This window comes from Microcaecilia unicolor, chromosome 10 (assembly GCF_901765095.1).
Source record: "Microcaecilia unicolor chromosome 10, aMicUni1.1, whole genome shotgun sequence".
NCBI lineage: Eukaryota > Metazoa > Chordata > Amphibia > Gymnophiona > Siphonopidae > Microcaecilia > Microcaecilia unicolor.
Genome location: NC_044040.1, coordinates 81,660,661 through 81,684,017, shown reverse-complemented (window position 1 = coordinate 81,684,017; position 23,357 = coordinate 81,660,661). Strand labels below are relative to the sequence as shown.

General features: G+C 41.0%; 1 protein-coding gene across 2 annotated transcripts in view; it reads right to left on the bottom strand.

Annotated features, from left to right (window-relative positions):
* Positions 1-23,357, bottom strand: part of SRGAP1 (SLIT-ROBO Rho GTPase activating protein 1) — a 469,248-nt gene that overhangs the window by 237,031 nt on the left and 208,860 nt on the right. For both annotated transcript variants that reach the window (XM_030216376.1, XM_030216377.1), the window contains exon 4: positions 6,118-6,180. In XM_030216376.1, coding sequence (XP_030072236.1) covers positions 6,118-6,180 — 63 coding nt within the window. The remainder of the gene's footprint in view (positions 1-6,117; positions 6,181-23,357) is intronic.

The window sequence follows — 23,357 nt, the reverse complement described above, 5'->3', positions numbered from 1 at the left end:
ATGAACCTTATCATGGAAGTACTCAGCCATTGTCCAGGCAAAGGGAGGCTGGAGGTGGAGGCACTTTGAGGATGGAGTTCAGTGTGGCAAAAAGATGACGAGGTCTGAAAGTAAGAGAGTGTCAAATGGACATAGTACTCATGTTTGTTGACTGCAAAGATAACTAGAAAGAGCTTAGAAAGAATTTGAAATGTATCAAAGCAAGAGATTTTAGCCATATGTTTTCTGCAGAGAAGGACACAGGAATTTAGGTAGCAGATTCTGGAGGTCACTGGGGTTTGGTAGGCCTTACAGGATGGGAAATGGAAAGAGTGGGAGTATCCAAAGCAGAGGAGAGCATAATGTTAAGGGAAAAGGCTGCCTCACTGACAAACTCAGATAACATAGTGGATGATAGGAAAGGTGAAACAGTGGTGGAGAGAATAAAAGGGTCAACAGCCTTAAGATTCATAAATGTACTGGTGCTGATTGCAGGGGACTATGGGGAAAGATTGTAAAGTGTGAAGGTTATCAAATGATGGTTAGATAGGAAAAGTATTGTGGTGGAGTAGTCAGTTGATGAGTAATTGGAGAAAAAAAACCAAGACTGAGACAGTGGCCATGCTGGTGAGGGGGAGGGAGGGAACAGTTTAGTACCACTGCCGTGGCCCACCGGGCATGGTGTATGGGAGAAAAGATAACCTCCATCACAGAGGGAAGCAAATGAAGCAGAATCTTCAGAGGAAAGCTAAATCCCAGTTAAAGCAAAAAGATGCCTAGTATGAGAGAGAAAAAGGTTATGAATGTAGACCAGCTTGTCAGAGATTTTTTAAGTTTGTTAAAATTTGATCTGTTTCCGTTGTTCGCCATAGCATGCTATTTCTCAACAGCACATACTGAATCTAATACATCACCAATCTAAACAGCTTGATAAATTGTTGCACTTGCAGGATAGACTGTTACACTGTGTATTATTATCGTAACCTTCATCACTCCAAATACTAGTTGCTAATCAGTCATCAAGAGATCATTACGTTATAAAAAAAAAAGCAGAGGTCATCATTTTGTAGACACAGGAAAGTCATTGTGACAGATGTGCTCTGCTTCCTGTCCTGGGTCTGACACAGACATCAATAAGTGTGTACCATTGTTATTTCTGTAAAATTAAATGACCAAATTAACACCTGGTATTTTATCAAAAGTGTTACAGTCCATTTAATGTGCCTTGTAATTTTTATATTTCAACAGTTTTATTGATGGAACATTTCACAGTAAATAGTCAGTATCCATAATATACAGGCCAATAAATGCGATATCTTACATACATTTATACAGTTACTACGTGCCATCAAGCGTTTTTATAATTTCCCCCCCACCAAGGCCCCTTTCCCCAAACCCTCTCCAACCTAACTCACCCCCCCAACCCCACAAATCCTAACCCCCCCTTCCCCACCATAAGAATACCATCTCCTCAACAAAGGGAGTCAACGTCACCTGCATTTGGTAAGTGCCTCTCTCGTACATGCAGAAGGGGGTCACCCAATTGATTAAGAATGGCACTACGGGCCCACGGTGCAAGGGCATGTATGTAGCATTGCTAGGTTAAGTAAAACTCTCTCTGTCGCTTAAGTTTCAGACGAACATCTCTTATGTGCCTTGTAATTTTAAAATAGCTTCTCCCACAACAATAAATTCAACTTGAGGCAAAATACAATATCCCATTTAATTACAAACTTCATAACTGGACATCATTGAAGGTCTGCACCCTGTTTTCTGGTGAAACCACCTCTAGGCCAAATCCCACAGCAAGTCTTGAGTACCGGTAATAAAGAAAACCTTCTACAAGTAACTGAATCCCAATCTGATCAATCAAATGGGATTATGTGTTTTAAAAAATTAATTTCACATTAACATATCACTTCCAAATATGTTAAATTATATTTTTTCTTTGAACATTTTTTCTTTTTATCTTAGTTTTGATTCAATATTAAATGAATCAATATGTATGAATGAAAGCAACCATTTGTCTCCTTTGGCTTTGCAGAGGTCACTTTTTAAATTAATCTTTCCTAAAAGGGACAAATTATAATTAACGGCTTCTGACTTTAGGAGTTTATCATTTGAAATTTTAGGATTTTATTTTTGAGGCAATTAGGTACTTCTTAGGGTCAGAAAAATAGGGGTTTATTGGTGTATTCTCATCATGAAAAAAAAAGAATTCTGGCACCAGACCATTCCTCAGCTCCAGCATCAGCCCACTTCTACCTACTCTACCATCTGCCAGCATAGCCTTCTTCTACCATCCCCAGCCCCACATCAACCCCAAGCCCTACATATCACTCTTTGTTTCACCCCCATTTCTTAGTATCTGCTTTCATCTTCCAGAACTAGCACACTTTTCCCCCCTGCGTCAAATGCTGGAATTCTCGATAAAGTGATGGGAACTTGTACTACCACTCAGCCTGCCTCACCTATGACAGCAGCTACAGTCTAAGAGGTAGGCTGTGTGGTGTAAGCTGAGCAGTGAGAGTGAAATTTTATTTGATTTTTCATAAATTAAGATTAGTCAGGCTCTTAAGAGATTATTTAACGCCAACTAATATTTAATCGGTGATACAGAGTATAGTTCTTCCTCATTTTTATTATTGTAATGCTTTATTCCTTGGCCTTCCAGAGCGAGTGTTAAAAACATTGCAAGTTGCACAGAATATGGCTGCTTCATCTCATTGCGGGCAAATGACCATATTTTTCCAGTTCTGTCTAATCTTCATTGCCATCCAGTAGATTGAAGAATTAAATTTAAGATACTCTTCCTCATATTTAAGATTTTGAATAATAATAATGTACATGTTGTGATTGCTACGAATTTGTGAATCTATCAACCTTCCACACTCTTAAAGTGCGCTTTCAAGCACTTGTTGGATGTACTCTCCTTTCATTCTGTTAGGCTGGAAGAAAATATTTCCTCTCTATTTTATACTGCAAGGTCAAAGATGGGGAACACAGTACCATCTGATGTGAGAGCAACAAGGCATTCTGAGTTACTTAAAAAGTTTTTAAAAATTCATCACTTTAAGCAGGTATTTCAGGGTACTTATTTTTTTATTTATTTTATTTTAGTTACATTTGTACCCCGCGCTTTCCCACTCATGGCAGGCTCAATGCAGCAGGCAATGGAGGGTTAAGTGACTTGCCCAGAGTCACAAGGAGCTGCCTGTGTCGGGAATCGAACTCAGTTCCTCAGGACCAAAGTCCACCACCCTAACCACTAGGCCACTCCTCCACTCCATTTATTGTGATACTTTGAGGCTGTCTTATTATCTTACTTTTAAGTTTATATCCATAGTTTTGAATTTTATATTGTGTTTATGCCAATAGATCTATATTTTACATGTTTTATGGCTGCTTATAAATTTTTAAATAAAAGCAATTCCCTTGAAAATACAACATCATAGCCCCACAAATTGCCACCCTACAAGCTTCCCTACTGTCTCTAGCAACCCCCCTCTCCCCAAACACAACACATGCAGAGCACACATAGAAAACCCAAAAGAGATATGCACAAACACGCAGGTATGTGCAGAGGGATTGGAAAAAATTAAATGAGCTATTCTCCACTTGTACCTTTTTGTTATAGTACAATAGCAGCTTTTCTTTGTAACAGAAATAATTATAAAGTAAATGTGATAATGACTATTACAATTTTCTTTATCCATAATCTAGCAAGAATTTATGCCCCATATTTTCAAGGCATGAACTTCGGTATGCCAAGGAGCTGAAGCTTTGAAGAGGCAATAATTTAATAGGATAAAAGGTTCAACTGAATAGGTCAAAGCCGTACACCAAACATCAATTCTATTATCAACCGTTCCAGCCAACTTATCATTAAAAAAAACACACTAAAGAATTCCAAACTCCTATTTGTTGTTAATAAATGCTTAGGGTACACTATTTTAATTCCTACTCAAGAATCAATTAGCTTCAAATAGGTACTCAATGAAAAATCAGTTAAAAAATATTTAGTCCAAGAAAGTCACATATTATCCACTTTAAAAATAACCTCATACAGTTAGGTAAAAGAGTAAATCTAACATATGACCAGCTATAGAAGTTGGTCAGATAATTAGCTAAGGTCAAAAGCATCCATAAAGGATAAACCTCGGGATTCTATATATTGCGCCTTAATTTCCACGCAGAAATCAAAGCATATTCTTTAGCAATGTGTGTAACTTAATCGTTTAACTAGCTAATCAGAGCTGTTAATTGGATGTTAACAAGCAATTATCATTGGATGTTAAGCAATTATCAGCACTAATTGGCATTAAGATTTACACCCACAACTTGCTAAGCGTATTCTGTAAGTTGTTGCGAATAAATTCTAAGTTGCATCGTTGAAAGGGAATGGGCCATGGGTTGGGGCATTTCTAAAATCTATCCGCATTGTTATAGAATACACCCAATCTGTGCCTAATTTAAGTGTTGAGATTTACTCTAAGTAAAACACGGCGCAAATGGCCATGACTAAATTTGATCGTGTGGAGAGACACTCGGTATAATTCTATATACCGCACAGAAATTTAAGCCTATTCTATAAAATTTAGGCATACTATAGAGAATACACCTAGGCATATTTTTTTCTGCGTGGAATTTTCAGGCGCCATATATAGAATCTAGCCCAAAATGTCCTATGTGGGTATGGGTTCCAACATACCAGGAGCTTTGTAAACTGAAATATTTTATTCTGTAATCTGCCCTGAACTTATGGTTGGGCAGAATATGTGTACTACACCGAACTAAATAGCATCAATTAACTCATATAGGACGTCATAGTAACTGGGAAGTGGTAAATATACCAACAGCAGCCCTATCCTTAGAATGCCACTTTATTCCTTCCTTTGGCACACCTTCCTTGACTTTGTCGGAGGACTCTTTCCTAGAAATGGAATGACTTTTGGTCTCCATTCTCACTTCTTTGCATTGACTTACTGGGGATTCCCTGCAACTGGACACAGGAGTGAGGACCTCAAAGTTTCCATTTCATATCCCCTGGAGTGCCAAACCCTTGGTGACAGTTGTGCACAATGGGAGCAATTTAGGATGTAGTAAGTGATCAAGCCCCAGGAACTTGAACCAATTTTATGCAAGTCTGTGATAGACATTTTCAATCTACAACTGTGCCACTTGAACCTGTGGGGAAGTGTGTGTATCTGGGGGGGTGGGGGGGGGGGGGGGGGCTAGGAAAAAAGAACACTGGGAGCATGAAAACATATACCCATATATCAATGTGGACAAATATACGCAGAACTGACCAGCAAGGCAGTAGCTGAATGGCAGCTTCCAATAATGAATAGAAAAACTCTTTCTTCTGTAAGCTCTGTGGGGCTCTTTTTATTCCTATAGACCCTACTGCAGATAACCTGATCTAACCTTTAGTAAAAGAACCCCTGAGAAATATATTGGGTTGGTAACATCTGATAACTTCACTATGTGGCTGATTTCATCCAGTTGGTTCACCAAGAAACTTTTCCATAAACAATCACTGCACTTGCTTGATTAAAAAAAATGAAAAAAGATCTAGCCTACAAATAAACAATTATTTTATAAGTATTTCCAAATTTTGATTTCCTTTCTTACAGCAACTGAAATTAGAACTGATCTTATATTCAAGGTCACCTAATAATTGGGCACATATGGGTAAATACCAATAATGCAAATATTATAACTACCAGTGGCCACTTTTCAAACTTCTAAAGCTTGAGCCACTTAGAGATAAATGAGGAAACAGAGCTACCATTAATTTATTGTCTCCAGTTTTTATTTTATAATAATCTGAAATCTATTTATCTTCTCCTTTTCCAGTACAACAGTCTGTTGAGATTCTTCCAGGTGCTCAAAGGCAAATGATTAATAAAAATGTTTACATGAATAAAATAGTATTTATAAAAATATAGCTCACAAGACTCATAAATCAGTAAGAAAACAATTAAAATACACTATTAAATCACATTTGTTGCACTTGGCTATATAAAATGCTACATAATTTTTGTTAGCAAAATACTGCAGCACCTGGGATAAAGAAAAGTAACAACCCTTTCCACCTAACAACTCTGACAAGAGATGGTACAGAAAAAAGCTTACCGTATAGAGTTCATTAAGGACTTTCATCAAATCCTCATGAAGCTGGAATGCAATCTCTTTGCTCTGCAATTAAAACAAATTTGACAAAAATAAGACTTTTGGCTCACAAAATATTTTACATTTGTATGAATCCATGGCCCTTAAATTCTAACAAGATGGACAGCAAAAGAAAAACCTCAAGAAATTCAGCATTTTCCAAACAGTAAATATTATTTTATTTTATTGCATTTGTATCCCACATTCCCCCACCTATTTGCAGGCTCAATGTAGCTTACATAGAAGTACTGATTTAGGAGATATGTGGGATGACAAAAAAATTCCATTTGGCACAGTTCATGAAAGACATTTGAGGGGGTATTTCACTAAGGTACGCTAATGTTTTTAGCTCGTGCTAAAAATCAGCTGGCACTAAACACTGAGATACCCATAGGAATATAATGGGCATCTTAGCGTTTAGCACCAGCTGATTTTTAGGGCAAGCTAAAAACATTACTTCACTTTAGTAAAAGACCCCCTTGAATAGCACAGGTGGTAGTGCAAGCATGGAGGTGTGAATGTCTTCAAAACAAGATTCATAGAGTTAGAAATGTGATTATTTCCTCTACTTTTGATTGGAAAATTTGTGCTTCTTGAACTGGGGATAATTATTTTTTGCATCAGTCTCTTAAATGTCAAGGCTATGTTACTATGGATGGGTACTATAGAAGTCCAAGTTGCCTTCAGGATTTGGTAGAGACTATTCCAGTATGTTGAAGTAAAAGGTAAATAAATACTCTAACACAGAGAGTATTAAATTCCTTGAGTTTCTTTCCATATTCTTGCAGTAACTTTCTCCATGGATAAAAAAAAATCATTTGGGGATTTGGATGGATAATGATCTCAGTTTCAAACAACAGGTTACCTCTGTTTTATGTATTTCTTTTGCTAGTCTATGGTTGTTTTGTAGTAATGGAATTAGACTGCAGTCCACTTGTATGCAGACATTTGGAGTGTTAGTCCTAAATTGTTGAAGTTATGACAAGTGCAATGATACATGAGGCTGAAAAAGAACTTGAAAATATGGTTTGCAAACATAGAAATGTGCATAGAAATAATGGAGAGTTCTTTTGGACTTCTTAAAGAATTTAAAGTTGTAACGACTATAATTTGCCTCAAGTTAATTTGGTGATGCTGGTCATCAAATGCTGTAAGGTAAATTAAAGATATGCAACACTGTGTCCAAAGGGGCCATCACTTGCCACAAGAGAATGCTAGACACAAACAACATGACCTCAAACTTGCAAATATGGACACAAGACAGCATGCTGGCAGCCAACATACTCAAAGGAAAATGTATGAAGGCTGGCCACTGTAGACATGTAAGAACTTACTCTCCTGGCCCCGTCTAAGGTAATAAATAACTGCAGATAAATACCAGTATGGTCCATTTTGTTGCCCAGTAAGGAAGCTGGGTACACCCCTTCTATGCCTTTTTTGAAGTGTGAAAGTCATTTAAGTTTAGATTTGTGTCTGTTCTCTTGCTATATAGGGATCCTCTGTGTTTATCCTACGCCAGTTTGAACTCTATCACATTTTTTGTCCCTATTACCTCCACTGGGAGGGCATTCCAGGCATCCACCACCCTTTCCTTGAAAAGGTATTTCCCGATGTTGCTCTTATGTTTACTTCCTTGCAGCTTCATTCCATGTCCTCTAGTTCTATAGATTCCCTACATTGAAAAGGATTTGTTTGCTCATTAATACATTTCAAGTATTTAAACATCTGTATTATATCTCACCTGGCCCTCCTTTCTTCTAGGGTGCACATATTCAGGTCTTCTTCTCACACATCTTCTGGCGCAGACTCCATACCATTTTTGTTGCCCTCCTCTAAACCACTGCAAATCTTTTCATATCTTTAGTGAAATATGGCTTTCAAAACTGAGCACAGTACTTCAAGTGGGGTCTCGTCAACAATTTGTAGAGTCATCATAACTTCCTCTGTTCTGCCTCCCTCTATGCAGCCTAGCATCATTCTCGTTTTGTTTACCACCTTATATTTTTTTTGCAACCATGAGATCTTTAGACACCATCACCTTAAGATACCTCTTCTGGTCTGTACACATCAGCCTTTCCCCTTCTACAGTATACAGCTCCTTTGGATTTCTTCAACCAAAATGCATCTGTATTTTTCCACATTAAAAAGTTATCTTCGACATATCAGCCCACACTTCTAAGTTTTGCAGATCATTTCATACGCCCCACACTTTTTTTTTGGGGGGGGGGGGGGGGTCAACTCTATTGTAAACCTTCATGTTATCTGAAAAAAGCTAAGTTTTCCTTCTAACGCTTTGGCAATATTGCTCACAAAGAAACTAGAACTGATCCCAGGACTGATCTATGAGACATTCCATTACTCACCTTCTTTGTTTCAAGTGAATTCCACATCACCACCACCTGTCTTCTGTCAGTCAACCAATTTCTAATCCAGTTCACCACCTTGGGACCCACCCTCAGGCAGCTGCTCAGTTTATTCATAAGCCTCCTATGAGGTACAGTATCAAAAGCTTCGCTGAAATCTCAGTAGATCAAATCCAGCACATTTATTTTCCTTTCCTTCAGCTTCATCTCCATCTCCATTACTACTTTAACCACCCATAATTATACTCTTTTATGAACTATTGGGAGTACCTGAAATTCCCACTTGTAGAAACCATGCCAATCCTTGAATTTAAGACAGCAGTGGCTATGGGGTTCAGGTTAGTCTAGAAAACATCTCTTCTGATCAAGGCCAAAGAAAACTGTTACTGATCACTCCCATAGCATGTACCAAATCCATTAACACTGGATGAAACCTTTAACTTCATATATACAATGACATGAGAAACCATATGTATACTGACTGGAGGCAGTATAATATGATCTGGGGAAGTCACGAATGGGTAGGGTGAGGCTCAGCAACAGTCTGGATAGGCAACTCAAGACAGAAAGGCTAAATATATGATGGTTGGGGTGGTAGTGCAGGACACTGATATGGGCATACCTGTAGGAGCAAAACCAGCACTATGTACACCACAGTACACGTGTTCCTATATAGCAAAGAGATATAGGGATTATATTACATGGCACTATTCAGTATTAATAACCTGAGTTCAAAAATACAGACTCAAGTTTATTCTATCTTTCAATGCAAAGCCTATTGTTTAATGAGCTTCGACCTTGCCCAGAAACAAAAGAATGCTACCAAGGACACCAATGTACCAGGACAACACTGTCTAAAGCACCGATGTCATAGCCAGACCAGCCAAGGACTCCTGGAGTCTCCCATGCAGCTGGAGAGACGCTGTGGCTGGCAAAATTGCACATTGTTTATGAAACCCCGGCTTCTTGTCAAGATGACCCCATCCATGTAGTGCCAGTAAGACAATGTTGGGGCCCCTGAAGTCACAACAGTGGGGATAACAGTGTTATGTGTGCATCAACCCCAAGGCCAGAAAGCACGTCATTAGCACAGCTATAGCATGTGATTTCTGTATATAAAGGGGACCTGATCTGAGACAAAACACTGCTGTGTTGACAATCCATCCGAGGAGCGGACCTGTGCTGAATCTAACTGATCATCTGAAGAACATGATGCCACCTAGAAGTCTGCATAAGGCTGTATGTGTGTCACGTACCTTGGTATAAGTGCTATGGGCTTAGGGTGATTCTTTTACTTAGGTGTCTGGCTTAGGGATTTATATGCGTTTACTCTGAGATGTTTCTATGATAAGACTTTCATGCCTTCTTTGCACATTATCTTTGCTGCTATTATACTTGGTTGTGGAGTTAGTTCTTTCTATTATTTAGGGTGTAGTGAGCTTGCATCTAAGGAAAAGAGGGAACACATTTGCTTCTGACATTTCAGTAAAGCTGGTATTACCAGAGCCTCATTCCTTTTAGAATTTATGCTAAGTGTCAGGTACCCCAACAGCATTCCAAAAACAGTTGTATCTGTATGCGCCCACATACCTTGTCTCAATAAGGCCATCAACAGCTGCAAGTAATCCTTGTGGTTTTACAGTCTGCAGTACCAATTACAAGTAACAGGTCTGTTTGGATTCATTTGGCAGAGCTAAAAGACATTATTGACTTGGTTCTCATAAAGAACAGCAGCCTATGTAACATGAGCAGGAAGAATATGTGAAAGAATCTCTCTTCAGGCTCCACATATCATAAATAATATACAGTGAAACCTCGGTTTTCGTCGATAATTCGTCTGAAAACTATCGACGAAAACCGAGGCAACAAGCAATTTTTCTTTTAAATGAATAAAAAAAGACTAGTGTATAGAATAAATGAACATTTAACATGGCATTTACCTTTCTGAAGACTCTTCTTGGTGTATGGAAGATGGAGAGAGAGGAGCAGAGATTATTGTTTGGAAGGAGGATCCCCCTCCATAAGGACACTATCTAGGGGGGGTCACTTCCCTTCTTGTTCTTTTGCCACTAGGACCAGCTTCTGGGTGGGGGTCACTTTCTTTCTTGTTCTTTTGCCACTAGGACCAGCTTCAGAGTCTGTGGACCCATGCCGCACAAGAAACGTGTCCAAAGAGGTTTGTTTCTGTCGCCTCTTTAAGATTTGCCTAAAATGGGACAACACATTATCATTGAACAAGTTGCACACACGGCTTGCAACAGCTTTGTCTGGGTGATTTTTCTCCACAAACACCTGTATACTCCACATGGAGAGGATGTCCTTAATCTCTGAAGAAGGCACATTCTCTACTGTTTCTTCCTCATTATCCGAAGCAACTTCTTTATCTGCCGTCTGTTGCACTTCTAGTTGAAGGTCTTGCAGCTCTTCAGTGGTGAGTTCTTCCCTGTGGTCATCCATCAACTCTTCCACATCCTCACCACTCACCTCCAAATCCATGGAATTACCTAAATGAACAATTGACTGCACAACATGTGTAGGGTCATCAGGTGAAGGATCTACCCCTACTAAATCTCTCTCATGCACACATCCTGGCCATAATTTCTTCAATCTACAGTTTATCGCCCTGAATGTCACTCCCTGCCACGCCTTATCTATGAGGCTGATGCAGTTGAGAATGTTGAAATGGTTTTTCCAGAACTCTCTTAAGGACAATTCTGTATCTGATGTCACCTCAAAGCACCTTTGAAACAATGCTTTTGTGTACAGTTTCTTGAAATTGGAAATGACATTCTGGTCCATGGGCTGGATTAGTGGTGTGGTATTAGGGGGCAAGAACTTCACAGTGATAAAACTGTGCATCCAACAGTGCATCTTCCAAACCTGGAGGATGTGCAGGAGCATCGTCCATTAGCAGGAGGCACTTAAGGGGCAAATGATTTTCCTGGAGATATTTTTCACATTCGGGCCAAACAGTTCATTCATCCACTCAATGAAAATTGCCCTCATGACCCATGCTTTCTTGTTTGCTCTCCACATCACACACAGTTTACTTTTGATCACATTGTTTCTGCTAAATACTCTAGGAGTTTCTGAATGGTACACCAGTAAGGACTTCACTTTACAATCACCACTAGCATTACCACACAACAGAAAAGTAAGCCTATCTTTCATAGGCTTATGTCCTGGCAGTGCCTTTTCCTCCTATGTAATGAACACTCTCTTTGGCATTTTCTTCCAGAACAGGCCAGTTTCATCACAGTTGAAGACTTTTTGGGGGATGAATCCTTCAGCCTCTACGTAATCTTTGAATTCAGACACAAAGTTCTCAGCACCAGACTTGTCCGAACTCGCAGTTTCTCCGTGCCTAGTACCACTGTGTATGCCAGTGCGCCTCTTGAATTTTTCGAACCAGCCTCTGCTGGCCTTAAAATCACTTAGTGAAGTAGCACTAGTCCCAGGCATTTTCTTAATGAGATCGGCATTCAACAGTCTGGCCTTTTCACATATGATGGCCTCAGAAACAGAATCGCCATCTGTTTTTGATTGATCCAAATTAATAATAACTGTTCCACATCTTCAATTGTTTGTGATCTCTGTTTTGTTAGCACATTCACACCTTTTCCTACTTTTGCCTCCTTTATTGCTTCCTTTTTCGCCGCGATTGAACTAATCGTAGATGGTGACTTCCCGTACATGCGGGCGATTTCAGCAATCTTAATGCCACTCTCGTATTTTTCAATGATTTCCTTCTTCAACTCAACCGTGTTCCTGTCCTTCTTCTTTGAAGGACTGCTGCCCATAGAAACTTTTTTGGGTCCCATGATGAGAGCAGGGACTTTGATACTGGCACTCAACCAGCTGTAGTAGTAGTGTGGTGAAACGACGAAATGTGGGTCCTAATACCTGCAGGGACTTTGATACTGGCACTCAACCAGCTGTAGTAGTAGTGTGGCAAAACGACGAAATTTGGGTCCTAATACCTTCAGGGACTTTGATACAGGCACTCAACCAGCTGTAGTAGTAGTGTGGCAAAATGACGAAATTTGGGTCCTAATACCTGCAGGGACTTTGATACAGGCACTCAACCAGCAGCAGCAGCAGTATTGTGGCAAAACAACAAAATTTGGGTCCTAATACCTGCAGGGACTTTGATACAGGCACTCAACCAGCAGCAGCAGTATTGTGGCAAAACAACAAAATTTGGGTCCTAATACCTGCAGGGACTTTGATACAGGTACTCAACTAGCAGCAGCAGTATTGTGGCAAAACGACGAAATCTGGGTCCAAAAACAGCAGCAGTGAGATCCCACAACCGGAAACAATGCCCCAGAAGAACGACAAGTGAGAACGCAAGATTAGCTGTGTGGGCACGCCGACGAAATCCAAGGCGATCGACGAAAACCGAGACGAAATTTTCACGGAAAAAAATCGACAATAACCGAAACCGACGAAATCCGAAGTCAACTTAAACCGAGGTTTCACTGTATATGAGTTGATGTGCTATACGCTGCCGAGTCTGCCAGGCCATGAAAGTAGTACAGAGGTTGGCTTGTGAAGGGCATAAGATATGCTTCCCTAGGGAAAATCCAGAGCTTTTTCTTTTTCACATTTTTGCTTTACAATACCCTTAGCCAGTTATGCCATCCCAAAACACTCATTTCTTGAAAGCCAGGAACCTTTTCCCCAACAATAATGTGGAAGGGCACCTCTTCCTCAACGCACATCAGCATAATTGGTTAATAGGAGCCACCTGTGTAGCAGACGCTATCTTTACTTCTTAGGCTGAAGTATACCAGATCTGCAGTATACTAAGTTTTGACTGGGTAGTTTTGAATCCAGGTCACTTGTTCAGTGTGCTGAAATCTGAGCCCCAGGTTCAATCCTAGAAAAATGCTGTTGTGGAAAACAATATATTTTCCTTTTAAGGCTGCACTTGTTCATATTTCAATTCTACTGTAGCACTCTAGATAATTCAGGAGTAGGAGATCCCTGCTTGAATTTCCATTGCCTCACTTTGACCATTAGAATAACACTTCTGCCCTGACTCAACAGAAGTCAGGCAGGCTATGACTTTGCAGGTGCAACTTCTAGCTATTTCCAGAAAGGGACAGAAGCTCATAGAAAGTGATAAAACAAAGGAATGTCTAGTTTAGTCAGTGAGAGGAACTGGTGGCAGCAAGAAATATCCTCCAACTTTAAAACAGGAACTCACTCCTGTCTCACTGTCTTTAGGTTCTAGATCCTCCTCAGCCTCACCTTTTGCTTTTACAGAAGAGCCTTCATGCCAAGCCACAGCAACATAGAAGAGTCAAAAATAGGAGGCCTGGATGTTATGTCACCTGGACAAGCATATTACCACATATAAGGTGTGAGACTGAAGTCTGTAGGAACAAGTACCTATAAATTTGCTGACCTGTTTGGATGTATGAGGGTGAAGGCCCCTCTGCATTCCTTCTAATCACACAATGAAGTGGGGGAAGCGGGCTATAGTTGTGAATATCATCAAGGCAACCTAATCACAAAGCCCGTTGCTCAGGAACATCATCTATCACCTCTGCAGGATTCCTAAGGATCCAAATCACCACAACAAGGATCCTAATGTGTGACACAACACCAGAGCTCAGTTACCCTAGAGCTCACCGCTACTTTCTGCAGAGCTGTAAATTAATCCGACTTAATCCTTCTGTGTGTTCCCACAGAAGGAGTAAAGAAAAGGATAACTGCGTTTAACCACTCCCAGTAGTAAGTATTAGGAGATAAGGAGAGTGAAGCACTGCTGCTAAATAGGAGTAAAATACTCAAAAGATTTTGTAAACACATTAGAAACTGTTACAAGTTGGTTGTTGCCTCTGCAATATTGAAATACCGTTACATATCTTTATAAGTGACTTTAAATATTTCAGTAAAATCCTTGGTTCAGATCTACACATTGGAGTCGACTGAGTTATTAAATGGCCTCCTGGATTATTCCAGATGTACACATTGGATTCAACTGCTTATTTGGCATCCTCTGGGCAACTCAATTAACCCTCCATTGCCACAGGTACAAATAAGTACCTATATATACAATGTAAACCGCTTTGCATGAAGTTGTAAAAACCACAGAAAGGCGGTATATCAAATCCTATTCCTATTCCTATATTATGGGGGAAGGTTTGAACAGTTGGAAAAGTGTCTGAAGGGAAGGGAAGGAGAAAGAGAATCTGGAGAGACTAAAATGTGAATAGAATGTGTGAAGGACCAACAGGGGTTGGGGAAGGCTTGAGAGCTAAGTGCAAAGGACAGGGGGCTGTGGAGAGTCAAAGAAAGAACATGAACGTGAAAGATATGGAGTTAGAAAAATAGTTGTCTGGGTTCAAAAAACATGTAAGATTTATTCTGAAAAAATATAGCACAAGAACAAGGAAATCTCAATAATAATTTCAGTCCCAACACTTGTATTCTAGGCCAAAGGACTAAGAATTCTTAGTGCCATTTCAAAGTACTTCTTGATAAATCTGGAAATATTCTTATTTTGGACCAAAAAAAATTTCTTCTCAATTACTTGGAAATAAGCTTCCAAAAACCAATGTCCGGTTCATTTCCAAAGTTGTTCTCCGAGATAGTAACTCAGAGAACACTCTTACGTTGTTAAAAGAGTTGTACACCGAGTTACTATCTTCAATGATGACTCCAAAAAGTCTGTAAGATTTACCACTGACTGCTCCTTTGTTCTCACCAAATTTGAATCAGAACTGGATACCAAATTCAAATACTGAGCTTTCTCCACTGGAGGAAAAGATTCCACTGGTAACTTCAAAACCTCATGCATATATTTCTGTAACATATCCACAGGTGTTATCAAAGGAGACTTGGGAAAATTCAAAAAGCACAAAGAATTCTTACGGTTTTGATTTTGCAAGTACTCCAACTTTCTATATTTAAAGGCATTATCCTTCATCAGTACATTGTTAACATCACTCAATTCACCAACCTTTTTCTCTAAGGAGCTAATTTTTGAAGATTGCTGACTCAGTTCAGAGGAATGGGTCTTAATCTTACCTTTAGAGCTTGCCAGCTCACCAAAAACTTTGAACACAGATGTTAGGGTAGCATTAAGAGTCTGCACAGCAACCCTCAAAGAGTTCATAGTGATTTTAGCAGGCTTTAGAAACAGTGGTGCAGACATTTCAGAGACCTTCCCAAGCTCTCTAGACCCAGTTAAGGTACCCAGTGTTGGTTGCAAAGATTGTAGACCTTCCAGGCCGCTGGTATTCAGAAAGGAAGAGAACACAAGGGGTTTAGCCTCCATTGTGGAAAGTGAACAATTCACCTTGCCACCAACTCCGTCCACTGCCTCTCTAGTCTCCCCTCTGGGCTGCACCAAAGAAAGCCCCTGCAGGGGACTTAGAGAAACCCCGCTCATATTGTCGCTGAAAGATGACTCCAACACTGACATGGTCTAGGAAAAAGCAACAATCTTGACACCAACAGGACCGTGAACTACTCCACAGTCATCTGTTTCATCAGGGGAGCAGCTCTGACAGCTGAAGGAACTTACAGAACTATTCCTTTCCTCCTTTCCCTATATCAGGTCCAGAGAGGAAACAACCTGAAAACAGCAACTCCGGAGAGGTAAGGAGTTCCGCAGGTGCCTCCGTTCATGCAGCCATTTTGAATAGTAGTTCTTTTAGAAACTGATTTACTAAGGCTCTTTTCTCCAAGTCTGTGTCTGTGGGCAAAGAAACTTTAACAAATCTCTTAATGTGCCTCAGCTACTCACTGGCAGAAGCCTGTAGTCTCCTGTCCCAAAGCATGCTGTCAGCTGCATGACAGCACCCCGTTGACACATGAAATAAGAGGCAATTACTACTACTACTACTACTATTTAACATTTCTAGAGCGCTACAAAGTGTACGCAGCGCTGTACAAACACAGAAGAAAGACAGTCCCTGCTCAAAGAGCTTACAATCTAATAGACAAAAAGTAAAGCATTTAAATTTAAAATATTTAAGCAGTCAAGCACAAGAGAACAGTCACAGAAGGACAGAAGATGTTGAAGGGTGGTCAGTGTGATTAGGTGTAACTCTGGTTGGAGTAGTGGGAGAAGGTGATAGAAGAATAGAAATGGGTGAGGTAAAGTAATGAGTGGGTTGATAGGGAGGTTATATAAGACATGTCACTCTAGGGGTGGGTGGGTAGAGGGGTAGGGTGGGTAGGATTAAGTCTAAAGCAGGAGAAGGTATTCTCTGCAGCCTATCTGTGAGATGGAAAATGCTCTCTGAAGCTGCTGCTATAAGTTGTTAGTTTTCTCTCCCTGAAAGAGATCCAAGCCACACCCACGAAGTTCAAACTGTCAGTGGGGAGGGTGAGGGGAGGAAATGGCAGTGCTTGATGAAAAAGAGAGCTCAGTTTGATAGGAGATATACTATAGGATGTCATTCTGAGGCCAGGCTAAGTCTAAAGCAGGAGAAGGTATTCTCTGCAGCCTATCTGTGAGATGGAAAATGCTCTCTGAAGCTGCTGCTATAAGTTGTTAGTTTTCTCTCCCTGAAAGAGATCCAAGCCACACCCACGAAGTTCAAACTGTCAGTGGGGACGGTGAGGGGAGGAAATGGCAGTGCTTGATGAAAAAGAGAGCTCAGTTTGATAGGAGATATACTATAGGATGTCATTCTGAGGCCAGGCTAAGTCTAAAGCAGGAGAAGGTATTCTCTGCAGCCTATCTGTGAGATGGAAAATGCTCTCTGAAGCTGCTGCTATAAGTTGTTAGTTTTCTCCCCCTGAAAGAGATCCAAGCCACACCCACGAAGTTCAAACTGTCAGTGGGGACGGTGAGGGGAGGAAATGGCAATGCTTGATGAAAAAGAGAGCTCAGTTTGATAGGAGATATACTATAGGATGTCATTCTGAGGCCAGGCTAAGTCTAAAGCAGGAGAAGGTATTCTCTGCAGCCTATCTGTGAGATGGAAAATGCTCTCTGAAGCTGCTGCTATAAGTTGTTAGTTTTCTTACCTTTGTTTCATGTCTTACCATGGCTTGGATACCTATCAGCCTCTCATTCTCCCAAATAACTTCTCCCTCAACATTCACTCCCTCTCTCCCTCTCATAACCTTCGTTCTCAGCCTATACGCAGCCTCTACCTCATACATCTTCCACTCTTCCCCAAGTTTCTCTCTCTCATACCCCCCAAGCCTTCACCCAGTACCTCTTTCTCTATCATACTCTTCCCCCCCCCCACTTCATCCAGTATCTCTCTTTCTCTTCTAAGCCAAGCCTTCACCCAGCATCTCTCTCTCCTACCCCCATCCTTCACCCAGTACCTCACACCCTCTCCTACCCCCAAGCCTTCACCTAGTATCTCTCTCTCTCTCTCTCTCCAACCCCCAAACCTTCATGCAGTATTTATCTCTCCTACCCCCAGCCTTCACTCAGTATCTCTCACACCCCCAGCCTTCACCAAATATATTTCACCCTCTTACCCCCAGCCTTCATCCAGTATCTCTCTCATTCCCCTAGCCTTCACCCAAGTCTCTCTCTCTTATACCCCCCAGCCTTCATCTAATATCTCTCTCATATACCCCCAGCCATTACCGAGTATCCCTCTTTCTCTTACCCTCAGCATTTACCCAGTATCTCTCTATCATACCCCCAGCCTTCACCCAGTATTTCTCTCTCCTATCCCTAGCCTTAACCCAGTATCTCTCTCTCATACCCCCAGCCTTCACCCAGTATCTCTCTCTCCTGCCCCCAGCCTTCACTCAGTATCTCTCTCATATACCAACAGCCTTCACCCATTATTTCCATCTCATATCCCTAGCCTTTAACTAACATCTCTCTCCTAACCCCCAGCATTCATCCAGTATCTCTCTCTCCTACCCTCAAGCCTTCACCCAGTATCTCTCATATAACCCCAGGCTTCATTCGGTATCTCTCTCTCATACCCCCACAGCCTTCAACAGTATCTCTCTCGTATCTCCAGCCATCACCCACTATCTGTCATACCCACAACCTTTACCCAGTACTTCTCTCTGCTACCCCCAAACCTTCACCCAGTATCCCCCCTCTCATTCCTCTAGTCTTCACCCAGTATCTCTCTCTCTCATATACCCCCAGCCTTCACATAGACTCTCTCCCTCATATCCCCAGTCTTCACCCAGTATCTCTCTCTCACACCACCGGCCTTCACCCAATATCTCTCTCTCATACTCCCAGCCTTTACCCAGTATCTTTCCCTCATTCCACCAGCCTTCACCAGTATCTCTCTCATATACCTCCAGCCTTCACCATGTATCTCTCACTCTTCCTCATACCCCCAGCCTTCACCCAGTATCTCTCTCTGTTATATCCCCTAGACTTCACCCAGTATCTCTCTCTCTCATACCTTCAGCCTTTATCTATTATCTCTCTCTCTTTCTCTCATAACCCCTGCCTTCACTCTGTACCTGTTTCTCTCTCCTACCCCCAGCCTTCATTCAGTACCACTTTCTCTCATACCCCCAGCCTTCACCCAGTATCTCTCCCTCTTTCTCTCCGAAGCCCAGCCTTCACCCAATAACTCTCTCTCTTCCCTACCCGCAACCTTCGCTCAGTATCTTTTTCCTACCCCCAGCCTTCACCCAGTATCTCTCTCTCATACCCCCCCCCCCACCTGCACTCTCCTACCCACAGACTTCACCCAGTACCTCTCTCTCTCTCATACCCCCAGCCTTCACCCAGTTTCTCTGTTATACCTCCAGTATCTTTCTTTCATACCCCCAGCCTCCACCCAGTATCTCACTCTCCTGCCCCTAGCCTTCACCAAGTATCTCTCTCTCATGCCCCCAGCCTTCATCTAAAATACATTTCTCTCATAATCCCAGCCTTCACCCAGTATGTGTCTCTCTCTCTCTCTCTCATAACTCCAGCCTTCACCCAGTATCTCTCTCTCTCTCATATCCTCAGTCTTCACCCACTCTCTCTCTCTCTCATAACCCCAGACTTCACTCAGTATCTCTCACTCTCTCATACGCCCAGCCTTCACCCAGTATTTCTCTCTCTCATACCCCAGCCTTCACTCAGTATCTCTCTTTCTCTCATACCCCCAGCCTTCATCCAGTATCTCTCTCTCTCATACCCCCAGCCTTCATCCAGTATCTCTCTCTCTCTCACACCCTCAGCCTTCACCCAGTATCTCTCTCTCTCTCACACACACACACACACACACACATACACTCAATATCCCCAACCTTCATCCAGTCTCTCACTGTCTCACATACATCTGTCACTCCCAGAAAATTATTTTGCTTGGGAGTTTGCCTATTGGGAGGCGAGGATAGTGCTGGGCAGACTTATACGGTCTGTGCCAGAGCCGGTGGTGGGAAGCGGGACTGGTGGTTGGGAGGCAGGGATAGTGCTGGGCAGACTTATACGGTCTGTGCCAGAGCCGGTGGTGGGAGGCAGGGATAGTGCTGGGCAGACTTATACGGTCTGTGCCAGAGCCAGTGGTTGGAGGAGGGGCTGGTGGTTGGGAGGCGGGGATAGTGCTGGGCAGACTTATACGGTCTGAGGCGGGGCTGGTGGTTGGGAGGCGGGGATAGTGCTGGGCAGACTTATACGGTCTGTGCCCTGAAAAACACAGGTACAAATCAAAGTAGGGTATACAAAAAAATTAGCAAATACCAGTTATCTTGTTGGGCAGACTGGATGGACCGTACAGGTCTTTTTCTGCCGTCATCTACTATGTTACTATGTTATTTTAGCGCATTTCTATCCCACATTTTCCCACAAGCACAGGCACAATGTGGCGTACAGTAGCTCAAGAAAAGTTATAATTTGCAGATCTGCCTTAGTAACAACGCATCATCCACTTCCACACCATGATTTGGCTTTCTATCAGTCTAAGTCATGCCATTAGGAAGTTCAGGCTGTTTATGGTTTCAAGTTCCACAAACTTTGAAACCACAAGTGTTCCTACTTCCTACACTGTGTAGCAGAAGGGTAAAGGCAGTCAAACCATGGTATGCAAGCTAGAAGTCTGTTGTTTGAGGAATCTGAAAAAATAAAATATTTAGGGGCATAAAATCCCAGGCACCACGGTGAAATTTGCATTCAGATCAAAAGGTTGTATTTTAGTTTTCAGACCTCTAGACTTTTTGACACATGGCTAAAGTATCTTCTTAGTGCTCCCCTGTATATTTAAAATATAAATCAAGATGAGCTTTCTTGAGTAACAGTGTCTTTTATGCCATTCAACCATACAGGTTGGAGTGATTGGGATGTTGTTGTTATGCGCACACTTTCACCAATGTTGGCCTTGGAAGCCTGTAGTTCTTTCAAAGCTGTCATTGTCTTTTTGGTTGTCTCCCTGTTCTATCTTCTTTCTCAGTCATCCAAACTAAAGAGGCTACCTGATCTAGGAACGGTCTTGGTGGTGCCATATACCTTTCACTTCTTACTCAGTTATCACTCTCACCATTCTCCAAAGGATATTTAACAACTTTGCAATTCTTTTACACCCATCCCCTGCTCTATGCCTTTTCCTGAAGTAATTTTGTCAGCTTCTGGGCTTTCATGATTGTTTGGTTTCCTCTGCTGGATAACACATTTCAAATCAAAGACCCAATCTGGTCCTCATTTGAATAAGTACAGTTAAACACTGATCGCACCTATTCACTTGGTGTTCACTTTTAAAGGAGACTGGCTACACCAGGGCTACAGAAGTACAAGGGGGAGGAAGAAATTATCCAGTCAAACTAGTCCATGTTTTTCTACTTCATTTTCTAAGGATTTCTTGAATATATTTTTCACTTGGCTGTTATAGGCTAGGATGTGCATATTCATGAAACAAACACTATTTTAATGTATTTACTTGCAGGCTATAAGATAGCAAAAGGTAAATGTTTTGAAAGGGGTACAGACTTTTTATAGTCACTGTAGCTAGATAAGAGGTATGAAGAGGGAGATGAGGACAAGAAGGTGAGATAAAGAGGTGTAAAACCAAGCTAAGGATGAATGAAGGGGCAGAGAAGAAAAGGAGATACAAGATGAAAAAGATACATCAGTGTCAGTATCAAATGCACAGAACAAAGTGGTGTACACAGGATAGAGAAGAAATGGAAAATGATACGCACGAGAAGAAACTTACAAAAAGACTAACAAAAGGAGAGCAGATCAGTACCAGTCCAATTAGAAAAACAAAATGCACAGGAAGAAACAGTAGTAAAGAAGAAGAATATTTTTGCTTTTAGAGATTTGCATATGTAATTTTTAGAAAGCAACCCAAATAAAGGAGTTTGACTCTTGTATGTACTGATAGTATGGAGGTGTCCCTTTAAATTGGTGAAAAACAAATAGATTCACCCTTAAGACTATTGAATCTTAACAAAACGAACCTCAAATCTCCCAGCAAGGAACTCTGCAAAAATATTGTCAATCCCTTGTATAAATGGGAGTAGAATACTATCATAGGTTCTGTTTAAGAGAGAATGGAGAAAAAACCCCCAACGTAAAAACTCATCAACTAGATGAGAAAACCGTATGGGATGAAAAAACTCTCTTTCTCTCTTAAACTTTGTATATAACTACTATATTTAAACGAACACCAATATACCCAAACTATCCCAAAAGAACTGACATCAGCCAGTAAAGGACTCCCTACCTACCTAAGTTCCATACAGGGGGAAAAACTAGAAGTTAAATAGTTATGCAGCTTCAAATATATATAATGATTTTCAGCAGTATTTTTCAGCAGTATTGAGGAAAAGATATACTCATGCAAGAGAAAAAATACTTAGCTTAGATCGAGTGAAGCAACTTCAAGAAAACCCTCAATCGAAAGGACCCCCCACATAGGAACTCCGGAGCCCTGAGTAAACGCTGCGGCGTAAAAAACCGCCACCCCTTCAACAAGAGCGCCTTGTTTCGCCACCCTCGTGGCTGCCTCAGGAAGGGCGCTAAATGTCCATCTGGAAAACTCAATTCACTCTGCGAACTGAACTATTTAACTTCTAGTTTTTCCCCCTGTATGGAACTTAGGTAGGTAGGGAGTCCTTTACTCTCAAAGGGAATAAGGAAATCTAATGAACAAGAAAATTAGAAAGCAGGAGCATCAAGACATGGAGGTTTAAAAAAAAAACAAAACTAAACAATGCACATTCAGTTAGTTTGGAATAACAGAATCTACAAAACCAAAGAGTTATCCTGCAATCAGTAAAATTCTTCATCTGTTTAGGATCAAAGAACACATAATTATTACCTTCCAATTTAATTAATTTATTTATTTAACACATTTATATCCCACATTTTCCCACCTAGTTGCAGGCTCAATGTGGCTTACACAATACCATAAAGCTTCGGTTCAATAATACAGGTGCATAATGAAGTAGAAAGCATGATAAGAAACATAAGTTTAAGCTACAAGAAATGAAGAGGGGGGTGGTAATAAAAGTCTAATAATGTAACATTTGCAAAGAAAATGTAGGAAAAAAAAGTAGCCACCATAGCCAACACCTGTGGGTGCAAGGCCCAAAAAGCCTAGCGCCTCACCTGAGTAGATCTGGAGAAATATATTGTCCCATAAACAAAGTATCACGATAGAAGACATGAGGGCTCATTTTCAAAGCACTTAGTCTTACAAAGTTCCACAGGTTACTATGGAACTTTGTAAGTCTAAGTGCTTTCAAAATATGCCGCACAGTCTCAAAACCCAATTGTGATCAGGTTCCAAGGAGTTCTTGTTGAGAATTTTCCAGAAAAATCTGACAATTCCAACCTATCTACTGTCCATCCACAAGCTGATTTCCAGATTGTGTATAGTCAGCCCTAGAAATTGGAGGCATAACTTTCTTAACCATATCAATGGGAGATATTAATGGAAATTT